This window comes from Pristiophorus japonicus, chromosome 13 (assembly GCF_044704955.1).
Source record: "Pristiophorus japonicus isolate sPriJap1 chromosome 13, sPriJap1.hap1, whole genome shotgun sequence".
NCBI lineage: Eukaryota > Metazoa > Chordata > Chondrichthyes > Pristiophoridae > Pristiophorus > Pristiophorus japonicus.
Genome location: NC_091989.1, coordinates 117,241,309 through 117,260,122, shown reverse-complemented (window position 1 = coordinate 117,260,122; position 18,814 = coordinate 117,241,309). Strand labels below are relative to the sequence as shown.

General features: G+C 44.4%; 1 protein-coding gene across 1 annotated transcript in view; it reads right to left on the bottom strand.

Moving 5' to 3' along the window:
• Positions 1–10,919: 10,919 nt before the first annotated feature.
• The window catches only part of slc9a5 (solute carrier family 9 member A5), a 291,075-nt gene continuing 283,180 nt past the window's right edge, over positions 10,920–18,814 (bottom strand). Inside the window, exons 16-17 of the mRNA XM_070896905.1 lie at positions 15,249–15,389; positions 10,920–11,470 (exon numbers count right to left, since the gene is read on the bottom strand). Of these exons, the coding sequence (XP_070753006.1) occupies positions 10,920–11,470; positions 15,249–15,389 (692 nt within the window). The remainder of the gene's footprint in view (positions 11,471–15,248; positions 15,390–18,814) is intronic.

Here is an 18,814-nt window from a genome sequence, read left to right as displayed (position 1 = left end):
GGCGGTGCACGTCGGTGGTTTGCTCCCGGCGCTTGTTTCAAGATGTGGGCGGTTCCATTTAAAAAGTTTGCCGGGCGGTTTCTCTCACAAAAACAGCTATACCGCTGAGAAAACCGCCGAAAATGAAGGCGAAAGTCTCCCCCAAGTTTGTATCTTCCAGCAGGCAGTTCAGGCAGGGGCCTTCAAACACATTGCCTGTTCCGTATATCAATGGTAGAACATTTTGTTAACCAAAAAGGATGGAAATAGCCAATAATGTTAACACAAAATTTATATGATATTCCTTATCTCAATGTTGCCGATAGATTGCCCTTATTAAAGAGTTAATGGCTAGATTGATACCTCAGTGGCAATTATTCTGTTTATACAGTACTACAAATCATAGTATTTCAGATAGCAGTTTCATAGCGAACAGAACAACCAGAAGTAAATGGCAACGATGAGAGACTGCTGTACTAGTGTAGTCTTTGAGAATTGACCACATGACGTCACTTAGAGTACTTCAACAAAGGATTATAATACTTGCATCCAGCATTCTTGTCCATTATTCGATTGGGCATTTTGTTAAGTTGCTCAATTCCCTCTCCTTCTTCCCTGAAACCATTGACTCACGCTAGGATTCATTTGCAGAGTTTCTAGACAAGCTTTATCTGATCCTTATCTGAAATTCACACAAGGAGGGCTGGATTTTCCTCCATTATACCAGCTGAAATCAGGCAGTATAGTGGCAGGAAATCAAGGGACACCGGGTGGGGAAGCTTACAGCTGCATCCCCACCCCTACCAGTAGTGCCACTGATTCTCTTTTCCCTCCCCAGCAGGGAGGCAGCCAGCCACCCATCACGACCCAGAAACCCATCCAATGTCTCTGCCGAAGTCCACTCTTACTGCTACTGATCCCAGGGACAACAAGGAGAGTGGTGGTAGAAGACCATGGGGCAGCAGCAGAAGGTTCACTGAATGTCCTCTCTTATGGCTCCCACCACTCACCAGATGAAGACCTCAGCCCAGTCTAACGCCTAAGCTGTTAAGTCCTGACTCTAATGTACTGACTTACACGAGTCACATGCTGAAGTCAGGGTCACTCAGGACTTGCACCTTTAATTCACAGCTCTCCAGTGCTGCACTTGCCTGAAGCCTCCCTTTATATACCTCAGTGGGACAGGTATGGAGTGTCTCCTGCAAGTGCACCCCCGGTGGTAAGGTATGCTTATTGTTACAGGTCATATCCAGTTACAGTCATGTATAGCATGGTAAGATAGTTATATACAGTAATGTGAGATACATGACATCACCGTCCCCCAAGATCTTATTGCCTTTATAGATTCAGTCTCTCAGGTGGTCTGCGCTCTCACGTGGAGCGTCTTAGTTGTGGTTCAGTTGTTTGCCTTGGTGTCTGTGTTTCGTTCGGTGTGATTGCTGGTATCTTGCCTGGGCTGTCTGTTTCGTTCGGTGTGATTGCTGGTATCTCACCTAGGCTGTCTGTTGAGACTGCCCTTTCATCAGGTTGTTCCACCTGTCTGTCCACCAGGTATGGTGTGAGTTCCACATTGTAGTCTGCCTCTGGTTCTTCAGTGTTACCAGTGAATCTACTTTTTACTTGGTCTACATGCCTCCGGCAGGTTTGGACATTGTCCATTTGTACAACCAGTAGCCTGTTTCCCTCTTTGTCTGTTACTGTCCCTGCAAGCCATTTGGGACCCCGGCCATAGTTTAGCACAAACACTTTGTCCCCTATCTCATTCCACCTCCCCCTCAAATTTCAGTCATGGTACTCAGTTAGCTTTTGACGCTTAGCCTCAACAATTTCATGCATGTCTGGGAGGATTAACGAGAGCCTGGTCTTTAAGGTTCATTTCATCAATAGTTGCGCGGGGGGAACCCCAGTTAACGAATGCAGACGAGATCTGTATGCCAGCAGCAGTCGCGACAGGCAGCTCTGCAGCATGGGACCTTGGATTCTGAGCATGCCTTATTTAATGATCTGCACTGCTCACTCCGCCTGACCATTGGAGGATGGCTTGAAAGGTGCCGTCTTAACGTGATTTATACCGTGGTCAACTATAAAATCGTGAAATTCTGCGCTGGTGAAGCACGGACCATTATCACTGACCAATATGTCAGGATTGCCGTGCATTGCAAACATGGTTCTAAGGCTCTCCACAGTGGTGATGGTGGTGCTCGAGTTTAAAATGGTGCACTCGATCCATTTTGAAAATGCATCAACGACAACGAGGAACATTTTGCCCATGAATGGGCCCGCACAGTCTACATGCACCCGTGACCACCGTTTGGTGGGCCAGGGCCAGGGGCTTAGGGGGGCCTCCCTGGGGGCATTACTGAGTTGGGCACAAATGGTGCACCGACGGACGCAGAGCTCCAAATCCACATTAATGCCAGGCCACCAGACATGAGATCTGGCTATGGCCTTCATAAGGACGATCCCTGGGTGCTCGCGATGGAGCTCCCGGACAAACGCCTCTCTGCCTCGTAAGGGCATAACTACACGGCTGCCTCACATCAGGCAGTCTGCCTGTAATGAGAGTTCACGCATGTGCCTATGGAAGGGTTTGACCTCCTCGGGGCAGGCATTGCGAGCCTCTGCCCAGTCACCGGTTAAAACGCATCTTTTAACTAGAGATAACGTGGGGTCGCTGGTCGTCCAGGCTCTGATTTGGCGAGCCGTCATGGGCGAACCTGTGGATTCAAAGGCATTGATTGCCATGACCATCTCACAATCCTGTTCGTCGGACCCTTCTGTGGTCGCCAGGGGTAGCCTGCTAAGCGCGGCGGCACAGTTGTCTGTGCCTGGTCTGTGCCTTATCGTGTGTAGTCGTAAGCCGCCAGCATGAGTGCCCACCGCTGAATGCGCGCCGAGGCGTTGATTGCCTTGCACTCAGATAGTAGGGACGTGAGGGGTTTGTGGTCGGTTTCTAACGCAAACTTGGCCCAGAAAAGGTATTTTTGACACCATACATGCACGCGGGCGTCTCCTTCTCAACCATACCGTACCCATGCTCCGCCAGCGAAAGTGACCTGGAGGCATAAGCAACGGGCTGCAATTTACCCGCATCATTGACGTGCTGTAAAATGCACCCGACCCCATTCGCTGATGCATCACACGTAAGGACTAACTTTTTATCTGGGTCAAAAAAGGCTAAAACACTCTTGGAACATAGAAGGTTGCATGCCTTATTGAAGGCGCGTTCTTGGGCATCCCCCCAAAACCAATCGCACTCCTTTCTAAATAGCATGTGGAGAGGCTCCAGCAGCGTGCTCAAATTCTGCATAAAGTTCCCAAAGTAGCTGAGTAGCCCGATAAAGGCGCGCAGTTCCGAGACATTCCGGGGCCTGGGTGCCAGGCGAATCGCTTCGGTTTTGGATTCGGTTGGGCGGATTCCATCAGCGGCAATCCTTCTGCCCAAAAATTCAACCTCAGGCGCGAGAAACAGACACTTGGATTTCTTAACTCTTAGGCCTACCTGATCCAATCGGCTTAGTACTTCCTCAAGATTGCGGAGATGAGAGTCGGTGTCCCTGCCCGTGATGAGTATGTCATCTTGAAACACAACCGTCCTCGGGATGGACTTGAGCAGACTTGCAATGTTGCGCTGGAATATAGCAGCTGCCAACCTGATGCCGAATGGGCATCGATTGTACACAAAAAGGCCTCAATGTGTGTTGATGTTGGTGAGTAGCTTAGACTCTTCGGTCAGTTCTTGCGTCATATACGCAGATGTGAGATCTAGTTTCGAGAAAAGTTTTTCTCCAGCCAACGTGGCAAATAGGTCCTCCGCTCTGGGCAGCGGGTATTGGTCCTGTAGGGAGACTTGTTTATGGTAGACTTGTAATCCCCACAGATTCGCACGGATCCATCAGACTTCATGACGGGGATGATGAGGCTTGCCCAGTCACTGAATTCCACAGAAGAAATTATGCCTTCCCGCAGAAGCCAGACTAGTTCATTTTCAATCTTTTCCCTCATCACATAAGGCACAGCTCTAGCCTTGTGATGGACCGGTCTGGCATTCTGTGTGATGTAGATTCTAACTTTAGTCCCTTTGAAGGTGCTCACATCTGGCTGAAAGAGATGTTCAAAACGGCTTAGAGCTGTTGAGCAGGAGGTCCGTTCCTCTGACGACATGGCGTGAACATCATCCGATTTCCAATTAAGTTCTGCGAGCCAGCTTCTCCCCAACAAGGCTGGGAGATCCCCAGGGAAAATCCACAGGGAAAGTCGGTTCACCATCCCTTTGTGTGTGACCGAGAGCATGGCGCTGCCAAGGACTGGGACGATTTCTTTAGTATAGGTCCTTAGTTTGGTGTCGATCTTTGTGAGTTTTGGTCTGTTGCTTTTGTGCGGCCACAGCTGTTCAAATTGTTGAACGCTCATGAGAGATTGACTGGCCCCCGTGTCCAGTTCCATGTTGATGGGTATCCTGTTGAGTAGAACCCTCATCATAATTGGAGGCGTCTTGGTGCAAGAACAATGGACATTGATCGTGTTAATCTGCTGTATCTCGGTGTCCCGTGCACTGTTCCAACTGTCTTCTGGTCCGCTTTCCGACCCTTCCGATTCGTATACCAGCTGAGCTGCCGTTTTTCTGCACATGCGAGCCAGATGCCCTGTGTAGTTGCAGTTTCTGCAAACGGCATGCTGAAATCGACACACCCTGGTTGAGTGCCTTCCCCCACATCTCTAACACAGACCGTTTCCATTGTTTCCAAAGGATGAGCTGCGTCTGGCTGATCTCCCTTGAGCTTCTCTCAATCTGTTGTTGATTGCTCGCATTGTGGGTTGATGAGGTGTGATCGGCAGTTCATGTGGCCCTTGATTTTGATGGCTTCTGGCGCCACTGTCTGCTGTTGAAGACCTGCTCTCCTGCCTTTGTCTGTGTGTGGGGGTAGCGGTTTGTTTCACAATATGAACCCTTTGTTCCGATGCCTCATTGGTTGTCGTATCTGAAGTATAGATCAGCCTCGTTTCTTCTTCGCCTGCCAAGAACGTCTGTGCGACCGGTGCTGCTGCCTCTAGAGTCAAGTTCTTAGTCTCTATAAGCTTTCGGAATATGCCTGCGTGGCCTATTCCTTCAATAAAAAAGTCTCTCGGTACTTCTCTCCTAAGTTCATCGGGGAACTCACATGAACTAGCCAGCCTCCGAAGTTCCGCCACGAAGTCGGGTATGCTTTGGCCCACACAGCATCTGTAATTGTAGAACCTGTGTCTCGCCATGTGTGGGCTGCTCGCTGGCTTCAGGTGGTCTCTCACCAGTGTGCTCAGCTCTTCAAACAACTTGCTTGCTGGTTTCTCGGGTGCCAGCTGGTCTTTCATTAAAGCGTATGTTTTCGAGCCACAGCTGGTCTGCCTTATCATCACCCAGCCAGTCTTTGGTCACAAAGCTTTGCTGGAGCCTTTCTATAAAGTCCTCCCAATTGTATTTCTCATCTGAACTGTTGGTAGCCATTTTGTGGATTCTGTGATCCCGTAACTCATCGCCACTGTTAAGTCCTGGCTCTATTGTACTGACTTACACGAGACACATGCTGAAGTCAGGGTCACTCAGGACCTGCACCTTCAATTCACAGCTCTCCAGTGCTGCAGTTGCCTGAGACCTCTCTTTATATACCTCAGTGGGACAGGTATGGAGTGTCTCCTGCAAGTGCACCCCTGGTGGTAAGATATGCTTATTGTTACAGGTCATATCCAGTTACAGTCATGTATAGCATGGTAAGATACAGTTATATACAGTAATGTGAGATACATGACATAAACGAAAAATTGGGAGCAGACATTTGGAGTCCTTCTACCCCTTTTAGATAGTTACCCTCCTTGTTTTGGTGCTGCAATCTATGTAGCACAACCGAACTTTGTAGCCTGGTAATGGCGGGTTCCCCTTGGTGGCAGAGATCCCACTGGAATCCTGCCTTGCACAACTGATGCTGCCCCCACCTCCCCCCTCCACCAACCCAGGAATAAAGGTCGGGTCATCATGGCAGGATGGAAGTTCTGCCTCGTTCCTCCACCAACAGAGGTCCCACCTTGGAGGAAAATCTGGACAGCACTTTCCAGTGTGGGTCGCTGGATAGTTTTCTGAAGTGGAAACTCTGAATGAGTTTCCTCTCCCAAGTGTCATAGAGCTTAACTGTAGTGTCCTTGTTGCTGACCCAGCTGAGATCAGCCAACTCAGCACAGACCTGCAACTAAAGTTGGGACTTGCCTAGTCGATATGGTTCGGTAACACAACAGGTGATCCGATTATCCACTGAGCAATTGGGGGAGCAGGCAGAAAATTGCTTCAGTGCAAATGAACTGGAGCACTTTCAGGGTATGCGGCAAAACTGAACTTGTGCTTTGTTTGCATTTGGCTGATGATCTTTGAACTGTAAAATGACACTGCTAATTGAATGCATTATGTTGGCGATGCTTCTCATTGCCTGCTGACTGCTTTACGAATGACATTTTCATTCAAGTGAGAAAGCACGAAATAAAGATATTTATCCTATTTTTCACGTTTAACAAATAACATGAAATAAGAATGAGAATGTTTATTCTCTGATGTTCTCGGTATAGCAATGGATTGATATTGCAGCACTGATAGAAAGGGTCATTTTACGAGTTTGCGCTGCCAGTGGAGAGCTTTGCCGGCCAATAACACAGATCAGGAATCAGGACACATACTGCTCACTATTAACTGTGCCCATCAGCAGATGGACTTGTGAAATTGCTTTGCCCCCCCCCCCCCAACCCACCGCCCACACCCGAGTATCTGGCACTGCAGCTCATTGTAAGGACATAAGAAAGCAGCTTTAAAAAATGATACAAAACTGTTGACCATTAGCCATGTTTATTTTTTTAATTAAAGTATTTTGTTTCTTTAGACAGAATAAATTCATATGCAGTAAACTTCACATTTTAATAAGTTGTTACAAAACAGTGATGCATTATCTATCTAAATGAATAAATAAACCAGTTACCAACAACTAAACAGGTAGATACTTGAAAGTAAGTTTTGTCAATAAAGTTAATTAATTAATGCACATTTTCACTAAAGAGCAATGTTGCTATTTAATACATTCAGTTTTGGAGAAAATTATAGAGAACTTCTTCAAAAATGAAGGCACACAGTTTTTTATATATATAAATAAACATGTTAATTTCACACAACTGAATTTAGCTGTCTATGTACACTATCGGTACTAGATTTTGTGTCTTTAGGAGCAAGTTGATGTACAGATATATAGACATTCTCTTTTGCAACCATAAAGTGGGAAATAGAATTTACATTCTTCTGTACAATATATATTATATTCAACTGAATTATACATTTTATAATGCATTATAATTACTCATTTTAAACATTAAGTATTGCTTGGGTGGTTTCTTACTTTATAAAATTGTTTCAAATAGTAACCTTGTGACAGTATTGGAAGAATACTTCATGTCAAGAAATTGGTAAATTACAAAGAAAACAGGTTTCTCTTGTTTCAAACATGTTCACTTTCAGCAGGACATATCACTTTGAGATATCAGAAAGAATAAACCATTTTTTGTTTAAGACATACTTTGTCTACCATGTTATGTTCAGCACATCATATTATAGCAGTAACTTAAAGCTGCAATATACCATGCAATTCCTTGCCCCATTATACAGAGTATATAATCAATAACATTAAAATCACTATAGCGGAGTTGAAACATTGAATTCAGAACATGAACAAAACTCGCTGACAATGAGAGAAATTTATATAACTTTAATATTAAATCAGTTGTTTGAAATGATGTACAACTGTGGCCTTTATAAATCTACTTACAATTGTCCACCCTGAGTTTAAACTGAATCACCTTATGTCTTTTAATATTAAAATAAATAAAATCATCTCAGTACACCATACTTTTATACAAAAATAGCTCCATGCAATTCATCAAAATTTTCTACCTAATAGACCAATGTTGCGACCCCAGCTAAATTGGGGCTGTGCAGACACACATCTGCCAGTAGTGTGTGGTGGGGGGGTTAGGCTGTGCTGCATTTTGCAATGGGAGTCTCTCCCCTTAATTTGATTTGGCTACTGGCACAGGAAAAGCTTGCTCAGAGAGCATGGTCAGTCGAACACTGGCATTGGAGAACAAAAGCCAGTGAGACAGCAGCTCTTAAGGGGCTGCAGCTCACCATATAAGGGGAAGTTGTCCAGAAAAGTAAACTATTTGTTCACAATGGCACGTGGAGAAATGCGGGCAACACAACTCCCTTCAATGCTAATGATTTGGAGGTCCTGTTGCATGAGGTGGTGCAAAAGAGGCTGCTGCTATTGGCGTGCCAGCTGAATCAAGCTACACAGCCGACCAAGTCACAGCAGCCATGCATTTCACCTGTACCTGGCTGCAAATAAAGGAGAGGCGTGCAAGTATCAGGAATAAAGGTGATGGTGAGAGTGCTCCTCATTTTTGCATACATTTCTTGTGGGGCCCATCAACCAGGGCACAAACCTAATTTGGAATTTGAAACCTTGCATACAACCATTACCTTTTTCACACCATCTTTCATTCTGTCTAAGCTGCATGATAAACTTTCCTCGAAAGTGGAGGTAGCACGAGTGCAACATAAGAATTAAGAGCAAGAGTCAATTCGGTCCCTCGAGCCTGCTCTGCCATTCAACGAGATCATGGCTGATCTTCTACCTCAACTCCACTTTACTGCGCTATCCCCATATCCCTTGATTCCCTTAATATCCAAAACATCAAACATATGCTAGGGCAACCATGTTGAGCTACTTCCTTGTCATTAGGGGATTTCTTAGTGGAGTACAAAGTAATGAATGCAAAGCATCTCTGTTCTGCTAAGAGCTGTCCATCCTCTGTTTCTTCTCCTTCAAATCATGTGGGCATGTTGGAATGCCACGCAATGAAGGGATCATAGCTGCATCCTGGATGTGCATAATGATGCTTTGATGGTAATATACCACCTGAACTGCGATTTAGTGCAAACCCATTCTAGTCATGAAGGTTGTGGGATTGATTTGAAGAGCTTTGCTGACCAATGGGTGCCATTTATGACACTTTGCAATTGAGAGAAACCTGCCACCCAATGAAAGCTGTGTATCCTGTTTCCAAGGTGTTACTTGCTTGATACATGTGTGCCTGATGTTGCATAGGTCTCCTGGGGTGGCATGAATGAAAATTGGTAGCATGAAAGCTTCATACTGTAGCAACCTTTACTTATTTATGTTTGTTACAACTCAGTGGGCTATTTCAGAGGGCAGTTAAGATCAACCCCATTGCTATGGGTCTGGAGTTACAAATAGGCCAGACCGGGTAGGGATGGCAGATTTCCTTCCCTAAAGGACATTAGTGAACCAGTTGGGTTTTTACGACAATCCGGTAGTTTAATGGTCACCATTACTGATACTAGCTTTTTAATTACAGATTTTATTTTAATTAACTTAATTTAAATCCCTCAGCTGCCGTGGTGGGATTATTATTCCAGGCCTCGAGATTACTAGTCCAGTAACAGAACCACTATGCTACCGTACCCGTGCTTGTGGAAACAGAGTCAACAAGATCAGGACACTCTGACATGTGAATTAGGGGTTGTTGCACCTGCATTTGTTGGCCCCTCATGAACTCCTGTTCCTTATTTAAATCATGAAAATTTCAGAAGCTCAAAGGAATACCTGTCTTTGCATGGTGCAACATCAAAGCCAGCAGCAATCAAGAATAATGTAGCAAAGCATTAACAGGGAATAAACCCAAAATGAACAAATGGTGGACTAACCAGCAAAACTGATGAATGCATAGAGCAAAATGCAGAAAAGGGTACAGTAAAACACTTAAAAAAAACTCTCGAAAACCTCCAACTTGTATTGAACCTTGGTTAAACCACACTTGGAGCCCTGTGTACAGTTCTGGTCACCATATTATAAAAGATATAGAGGTATTGGAGAGGGTACAAAAAAGATTTACAAGGATGATACTGGAACTGAGAGGTTATACCTATCAGGAAAGGATGAACAGGGGTGATCTAATGGAAGTATTTAAAATTATGAAAGGTTGTGATATAGTACACAGAGAGAGGGTGTTTCCATGTATGGGGAATTGCAAAACTAGAGGCCATCAATATAAGATAGTCACCAAGAAATCAAATAGGGAATTCAGAAGAAGCTTCTTTCCTATATTACAACAATGACTACACTCCAAAAGTACTTCATTGGTTTTAAAGCGCTTTGAGACGTTGTTAAGAGGCCTGATTAAGTAAGTTGGGTCCCAGGATTCTCCTGTGTCCAGCTTTTAAGGGTAAGCTTTGCGTCACCCAAGGACTTGGGGATCCTCTTCCATTGTATTCAAGCATTAAAATAATGCAGCACATTCTTGTAGTGCAGCCTCATTATTTGCTGATTGTAAAAATGTATCTGATATGCCAGCGGAAGGACAATTAAATTATTACTTTTTTGTTACAACGTTCTTCTAAGTTTTTTTCTGTTTTTACATAAATGCTTCCCCTCAAAAAATGTATTTTCATCTCAGTCTCCCTTGGGTGGTGGAGCTGGGTTGATGGGGCAAACCATAATCTCTGACACTAACACCGCTCCATAATTAGTCAGCAGGTGTCTTTTGTTTACCCCACCCCCACAAGAATCATAAACCATTCTGCAATCTGGGAAACCATGTCAAGGAATCACCAACATTCCTGCCTGAGCAGTGATCGTATCAAACATTTTCATTTACATATCAATATTGGGAAGTTAGATCACATATGTAGAGGGGACCAGCACACTGTACACATTAGTTTGCTACCTTTTTATGCATAACTAACTACTAGCCTCAAAAAGCACTGTCTTCTCCAACATTTGCATACATTAAGTGCTTTACAAAACTAAAATATCATGGTCCACCTTAATTCATGTTTCTTACATGAAGCAAGATTAAAGATCTGTTTGTATATTACCAGACTTCTCAGATTGTTTAATGCTGTATTGTGTTGAGGTAACCAAAGATTTCAGAGCTGAGACATAGGAAGGTCTGTGGAATGGTGCTGGCCACCTGGTACTTACAGCAGATGGGACTGGTCTGCTGTCACCTTCAGCAGACATAAGGGGCTGCAGCTCCTGCTGCTGAACAGACTCCGTGGTGTCCTCATCAACACTTCTTTCACCAGCTGTACAAGCATCAGGAAACTGGAAATGGATGCGATGCCGTGGCATCGGCCGGGCAGCTGAAGCTGTGCATTCCTCCAGCATAAAGTTCAAGGTCTTGGGCTGAAACACCACATCGGATACAGGAGGGGAGGCCACGCTCTCTAGTGACGATGTGCTTTGCTTCCAGGCATGCTGCAAGTCGACCGGCACAATCTTGGTGCTTTCCAAAGACACGCAGGCTGGAAGGTCACCCTGATCACCTTTCCAGGGAAGCTGTTTTTCAGCGGAAGTAGGAGATGGTGGGATAATGCTTGGGCTTTGAGGATATTCCAAATTACCTGTAGATATAAAAGTTTAAAAAGTACATGTAAAGGACACTTAAAAAGATGCTGATTGGCATTCAAAACTGAAATGTATATTTTGATTGTAAAGGTTTTTTTTAATGAACATACACTGTAGTGTTGAGAGAAAAGCAGCATAAGATTTGTTACAAAGGCACAAATAAGATGAAAACTAGATGTAAAAATTTAGCAAGCGAGAGGCTCTGGGGAGATCAACGTCATTTTACAAGATTAAAAACAGAATAAAACATTCAAGCCATTACCAATACTGGAGAGTATCAGAAGACATACTTGACTTGAATAAAATGGAACAACGTAAATGGAAAATTTCACTAAATTACCTCAATGGCAAAATAACAGCGAGTTTAATGTGCACGTCGTTATTAATGCATATTTCATCCTGCAATTTATGGTCAGGAAGAAATACCCGTGAGTTACAAATCGTCACAAGTTGCTGGACGATTTGAGCTGCTCAGCTGTTAGCCTCGCAAAAATGGCAGCTCGCCCTCAACCTCCCTGTGAGTTTCAAGTAAATGCCTTTGTGCATTAATTGATTGCAGAAAGCGCGGGCTAATACTTAACAGTGTAAGGACTCTTTTAATGACAAGATTTATATTCCTGCAATGCTTTTCAACCTGTCCCGCCCAGAGAGGGAACATTGGAACAGTGGAGTCTCATTCCTTCAGGTAATAAATTGTTGTTAGAGATTTTTAAAATATAAATTTTTTCTAACTTTTACTTTCTGTCTGTTTTTTCTCCGTTAACCCAATCTTACTTTCCTTCTTTATTTTTCTTTCTTTACCTAGATTCGACTCTAATTCACCCTGTTTCCTTCTTCATCGTTCCTCTGTTTCTTTCTCAATCCTTATATTTCACTGGTTAAGGAGATAAGACTATTTGTCCCATCATTCATCAAGGTCCCAGATACCCCGTTGCCCGTTGTCCGCTCACACTTCCAACAATTTGCAGCGCAAACATTTTTCAAGCTGAAAGGTGAGGGAAAAAGTCTAACTAACGGGGCATGTTGCAAGACATGTACATTCTGGGCCACTGTTTTACCAAGCACTAGCACTCTGGAAAAGGAGGAGCTTTTACATTCAATCCTGATGGTAAATTGGGGAAAAGTAATATCCCAAGACTGCAGGTACAAAGGTAGAATTACTGATATCTCCCAGCTGGAACGTGCAGTCGGCAGCCCTCTTGTAAGACAACGTAACGTGCATCGTTCTGCTCTCCGGCAGGGAATGTTTTAATGTTACAAGAACACAGCAGGTAATATCCAACTTGTCCTAATATCACAGGCAGCAAATTGAAAACTGTTACCACTTTTTCCAAATGCTGACACCACCCACTCCCACCGGTGGACACATTTCTAGGGGAACCACAGAGATGCTCCTAGAAAAATGTTGCATTTTTACATGAACAATGGGGTGTTCTGGTTCATTTTTTTTACTTCACAATGAATGGACTAATTCTGAATAAAATTATAGGAAAAATAAATTGGATTTGGGTTTATTCATATGCAATCAGACCACCACGTCATCAAGAAGTTGCTGAACAGTCACTTTATCCTGTTGAAAGAGGCACTCCCCTTCACAGAGGGAGGGCTCCCTCTCCCTCTAACCTTCTTTCCCAATTCTCAGAGGCAATCTCACACTACTCTCCAAACCCACTACTCCACCCTACCTCTTTGAAGTGTTTCTTCTCATTCTGCTCATTTCCCGGATAGGACTGTGTGCTGTAGATGGGAATTCCTGATTGAACACTGTACTGAGAATTCTCACTTAGAGCGCAGACTGAGATCCCGGAACGAAGCAGCAGTGGCAGGTCTGAGCAGCTTCTGTGACAAGCAGCAAACACGTCAACCTTGAAACTTGCAAAAGCTGACCAACAGCTTCAAAAAGCTGATAACTCAAAACGAGCCTGAATAGAAGCTCCTGACACTTAGTTGCACTGGAAGTGCAGTGACGCACATCAATGTCATAACTTAGGCTACACAACACCCAACATTCCACCATCTGTATTGCAGCTGACTATTTCAAAAGTTGCTGGATTTTTTTCACTTTTCTTCAAGGGGAATTGCAGGCTATTGTGGATATGTGTTTCTATTCTCTTGTTACGAAACCACATTGTAAAATGGTTTTTTAAGTAGTTTATGGTAGTTTCCCCCCTGGAGGCACTTTTCTTCTGCCTCCACACACTTCTATTCACACTGGCACCCTTCACCATCACAGAGCACACTGGCACCCCACCCTTCAACCCCCAGTTCACACTGGCACCCTACGACCCTCACAGGTCACACTGGCACCCTACACCCCTCACAGTTCACAGTGACACCCTTCACCCTCACAGTGCACACTGGCACCCTACACCTTCACTTCACACTGGCACCCTACACCCTCACTTCACACTGGCACCCTACACCCTCACTTCACAATGGCACCCTACACCCTTCACAATGCACACTGACACCCTTCAGCCCTCAGTTCACACTGTCACCCTTCATCTTTCTCTTTCCCCTCAGGTCATGCTAGTACCTTTGTATCTTCCCCCCACCTTTCCCCTCCCCTCCACCGCCGCCCCCCCCCCCACCTCGCTCCCATAGTTCATGTTGACACATTCAACTCTCCTTTCCCTCCCCTCCTTGAATCCCATGTCCATGCTGGTACCTTCCCCTCACCCCTTAGTTCTTGCTGGCACCTTTCATTCACCCTTCCTCAGTTCATGCTGCCACTGTTCGTTCCTCTCATTTCCAACTGGCCATCCTTCTTCACCCTCTGTGCCACTCTGGGCAACTGCTTACATCTGATCTCATTAAATTGTCAGGAAAATCCCGGGCCACAGCAGTGTTTTATCCGTTGGGGCAGAAGTAGATTAGAGTGGAAACATTTTCACTGCCCCATGTGATGAAAAAAGTATCTGCAAATGTGTACATTCCATATGCCTGGCTTCACCCCTACATTAATATGATTCCATATGACCACTTTTAAATTGCAACTTCATACTGGACTGCACTTATCCTACAGCAGATTTGAACTTGAAGGGGTGTGAGATGGTCTCTTGCAAGGGGTCTCACACCAATTGGTCTTAGTGTACTCAGGTGCCAGATTGCGATCCAACACACAAATTTTATTGCTACTTTTTGTGCCAATATGCACCCAAAAATAGTTTGCTTTAGTGCAAATGGGGCCATGTAACTTAGTTTAACAAAACCTATGGTGTATTTAAAATATATAGATTATTGTATTATAGTGTATGCAAAAAACACAATGAAAAGTTGAATATATACTTTCTAATAGACCAGTATACAAAACACTAATGAGTCCAGAAAAGTCTTCATTTTAGTAAAAATAACTTGTGAAAATAATCATTCTTCATTCACAATTCTTACATCACTAGCAGGATATACAAGGAATCCAAATCTATAGTTTCAGATTTAATCTGTTTTTAAAATTTGGGTTACCTTTTCATTCAATAGCCTGCTTTAAAAAAATGAAACCAGCAAGTAGAAATAAAATTGCAAAATATTCTGCTTTTTTAAGTTGGTATTAGCTCAGAATGTTGCACGTTATATCTTAGAATGTATAATTTTTTTGCTGCTCTACAGAGACGGTTGAAGAAGAAAAGCAGAAGAGCTCCAGATTGAAGAAAAGGAAGGAGGTGAAGATAATTGATGATCAGCAGAAGGAAATAATCGATAATCGCATTATTTACTGTTGATCTGTTTGTTGCTGCTCTTTTGCTTCAGTGGACAACTGTGAGTCTGCTGAATTAGTTCTGATCTTGTGGTGCTGAATGAGACCAGGCCGCAGTAGCTGAGCGCTTGGTGAGAGGATGGGTTCGTCGTTTTGAAATTTCCAAGGTGGCTCCTTCTTGCAAATGTCCGATTCTATGCCATCACTGCTTTGGCTAGTGACTGAAACAAGACTGAGTTATCCTCAACAGAACTTCACAACACCAGGAAAAAATGGGACATGCGAAATGTGAGATTACTTATTTCTCAATTCAAAATAAAATATATGTTGCAACATTAATTGACAGCAGTTGTATATAAAGGTAGAGGCACATAGCTTCTGAGTGACAGTCACTGTAAATCCAACAGAAGTGTAAATAGTTGATAACTGTGTTGTCTCTGTTACCAGTTTCAGAGGTAACCAATGGCAGAATTTAAATGCAAGGTAGGTCATCACTTTTGACTCGGCTTCCTGTTTTGTTTGGACACTGTGACAAATGGGCGCTTTTGAAGCAGTCATTTGATGCTGTTATCACGAGTTGAAAAATCTAGCTACTGCAGCTGTAGCAATGTATTTAGTTACCGCAAACGGGAAAATAGCGCTCCAGAGCTATTAATGAGGAAAACTAGTCGTCAAATGTGAGGAAAGTCTGCGTTAATGTTTCCAAGTTATGTTTATGGACCATGTGGTTCAACTCCAAGTCTGAAGACTTTCAAAAGATAGCCAAAGAATAACACGAGATAACTGACATCTCAAGTGTGGTGGAAATCGAAAATAAAAATCACTATTTACATATCTGGGAATGGAACATAGAGTCAGTTGCAAACATGACTATTCTGAAAGGGATCCTGGTAAAGATTTTTTCTGTATTCTAGTTGGCTAGTTGTAACAAAATCATAAAGGATGGGTTTATTTTGGAACACCTAGCATAGATAGAAATATCTCCAGTACCTCCACATGGGGGAGCTTTCAAGATCTTATTGATGTGAAAAGGAATTTTTATAGATACATGAATAGGGCATATGAATCATTCAGCGTGATTGTCACTGATTCTCTGTCAGCGAGGAAGTGTGTTTCAGTTATTGATATAGCAATTTAGTATCATGGAGAACAGCTTGGTACTCAGCGCAAACACAGACATAAATCTCCCAAAGATTTGCCTCTTTGGGGGTACGATAGCATTGTAGTTATGTAACTGGACTAGTAATCCTGAGGCCTAGACTAAAAATCTGACATGAGTTCAAATCCCACCATAGCAGTTGGGGTATTTAAATTCAATTAATTAATTAATTAAATAAATCTGGAATTTTTTTAAAAAGCTAATATCAGTAATAGTGACCATGAAACTACCAGATTATTGTAAAAAACAAATTGGTTCACTAATGTCCATCAGGGAAGGAAACCTGCCATCTTTATCTGGTCTGGCCTATATGTGACTCCAGACGCACAGCACTGTGGTTGACTCTTAACTGCCCTCTGAAATGGCCTAGCAAGCGACTCAGTTGTACCAAACCACTGTGACAAAGTCAGCACTGTGGGAGTACCTTCACCACAAGGATTGCAATGGTTCAAGATGGCGGCTCAACCCCATCTTCTCAAGGGCAATAAATGCTGGCCTTGCCAGTGACGCCCACATCCCATGAACGAATTTAAAAAAAAATTGTTACCACTGAAAACTACATTTACTAATAATCATCATCATCATAGGCAGTCCCTTGAAATTGAGGAAGACTTGCTTCCAATCTCAAAGTGAGTTCTCAGATAACTCTACAGTCCAATACGGGAATTACAGTCTCTGTCACAGATGTGATGGGACAGTCGTTGAAGGAAAGGGTGGGTGGGGAGTCTGATTTGCCGCATGCTCCTTCCGCTGCCTGCGCTTGTTTTCTGCATGCTCTCGGTGACGAAACTCGAGATGCTCAGCACCCTCTTCCTCCATTTAGGGTGATCTTTGACCAGGGATTCCCAGGTGTTGATGGGGATGTTACACTTTATCAAGGAGGCTTTGAGGGTGTCCTTGAAATGTTTCCTCTGCCCACCTGGGGATCGTTTGCCATGTAGGAGTTCAGAGTAGAGCACTTGCTTTGGGAGTCTTGTGTCGGGCATGTGGACAATGTGGCCCAACCAACGGAGCTGGTCGAGTGTGGTCAGTGCTTCAATGCTGCGGATGTTGGCCTGTTCGAGAATACTGATGTTGGTGCGTCTATCCTCCCAGAAGATTTGCAGGATCTTGCGGAGACATCGTGGATTGTATTTCTCCAGCGATTTGAGGTGTCTACTGTATATGGTCCATGTCTCTGAGCCATACAGGAGGGCGGGTATCACTACAGCCCTGTAGACCATAAGCTTGGTGCCAGATTTGAGGGCCTAGTCTTCGACCACTCTCTTCCTCAAGCGACTGAAGGCTGCGCTAGCACACTGGAGGCGGTGTTGGACCTCGTCGTCGATGTCTGCCCTTGCTGATAGTAGGCTCCCGAGGTATGGAAAATGGTGCACGACTCCATCCCGTGGCATGCTACCCACCACCATCTCAGCAAAACCCCAGCCCCGCACGAGGTAGAAAAGGCCATCCATCAGCTCAAGAACCACAAAGCATCAGGAACAGACGGAATCCCCGCTGAGGCACTAAAGTATGGCGGAGTCACTATTGGCGTGGATGCATGACCTTATCTCTCTCATCTGGAAGGAGGAGAGCATGCCTGGAGATCTGAGATGCCATAATTGTGACCATCTTTAAAAAAGGGGACAAGTCCGACTGCGGCAACTACAGAGGAATTTCCCTGTTGTCGGCCACTGGGAAAGTCATCGCTAGAATCCTCTTCAATCGTCTTCTCCCAGTGGCTGAGGAGCTCCACCCGAAGTGCGGATTCCGTCCACTATGGGGTATAATGGACATGGTCTTCACCATGTGATAACTACAAGAGAAATGCAGCAAACAGCACCAACCCTTGTACATGGCCTTCTTTGACCTCACAAAGGCCTTTGAAACTGTTAACCGTGAGGGATTGTGGAGCATCCTCCTCCATTTCGGCTACCCCCAAAAGTTTGTCGCCATCCTTCACCTGCTCCACGACGACATGCAAGCTGTGATCTTGACCAACGGATTCACCACAGACCCAATCCATGTCCGGACCGGAGTCAAGCAGGGTTACATCATCGCATCAACCATCTTCTCGATCTTCCTCGCTGCAATGCTCCATTTCACGCTCAACATGCTCCCCACTGGAGTGGAACTAAACTATAGAACCAGTGGGAACCTGTTCAACCTTCGTCGCCTCCAGGCTAGATTCAAGATCGTCCCATCCTCTGTCATCGAACTACAGTATGCAGACAGCGCTTGCGTCTGTGCACATTCAGAGGCTGAACTCCAAGCCATCGTCAACATCTATACCGAGGCTTACAAAAACATGGGCCTCACACTAAACATCCATAAGACAAAGGTCCTCCACCAACCTGACCCCACCACACAGCACTGCGCCCCCCGTCCCCCCCCACCTCCGGCATCATTTACTAACAATAAGGCCTTGATATTGAACAAATTTTAAAAAAAATTGTTACCACTGGAAACTACATAAGGGCAGTAGAGGGTCGGGGTGGGGGAGGGACG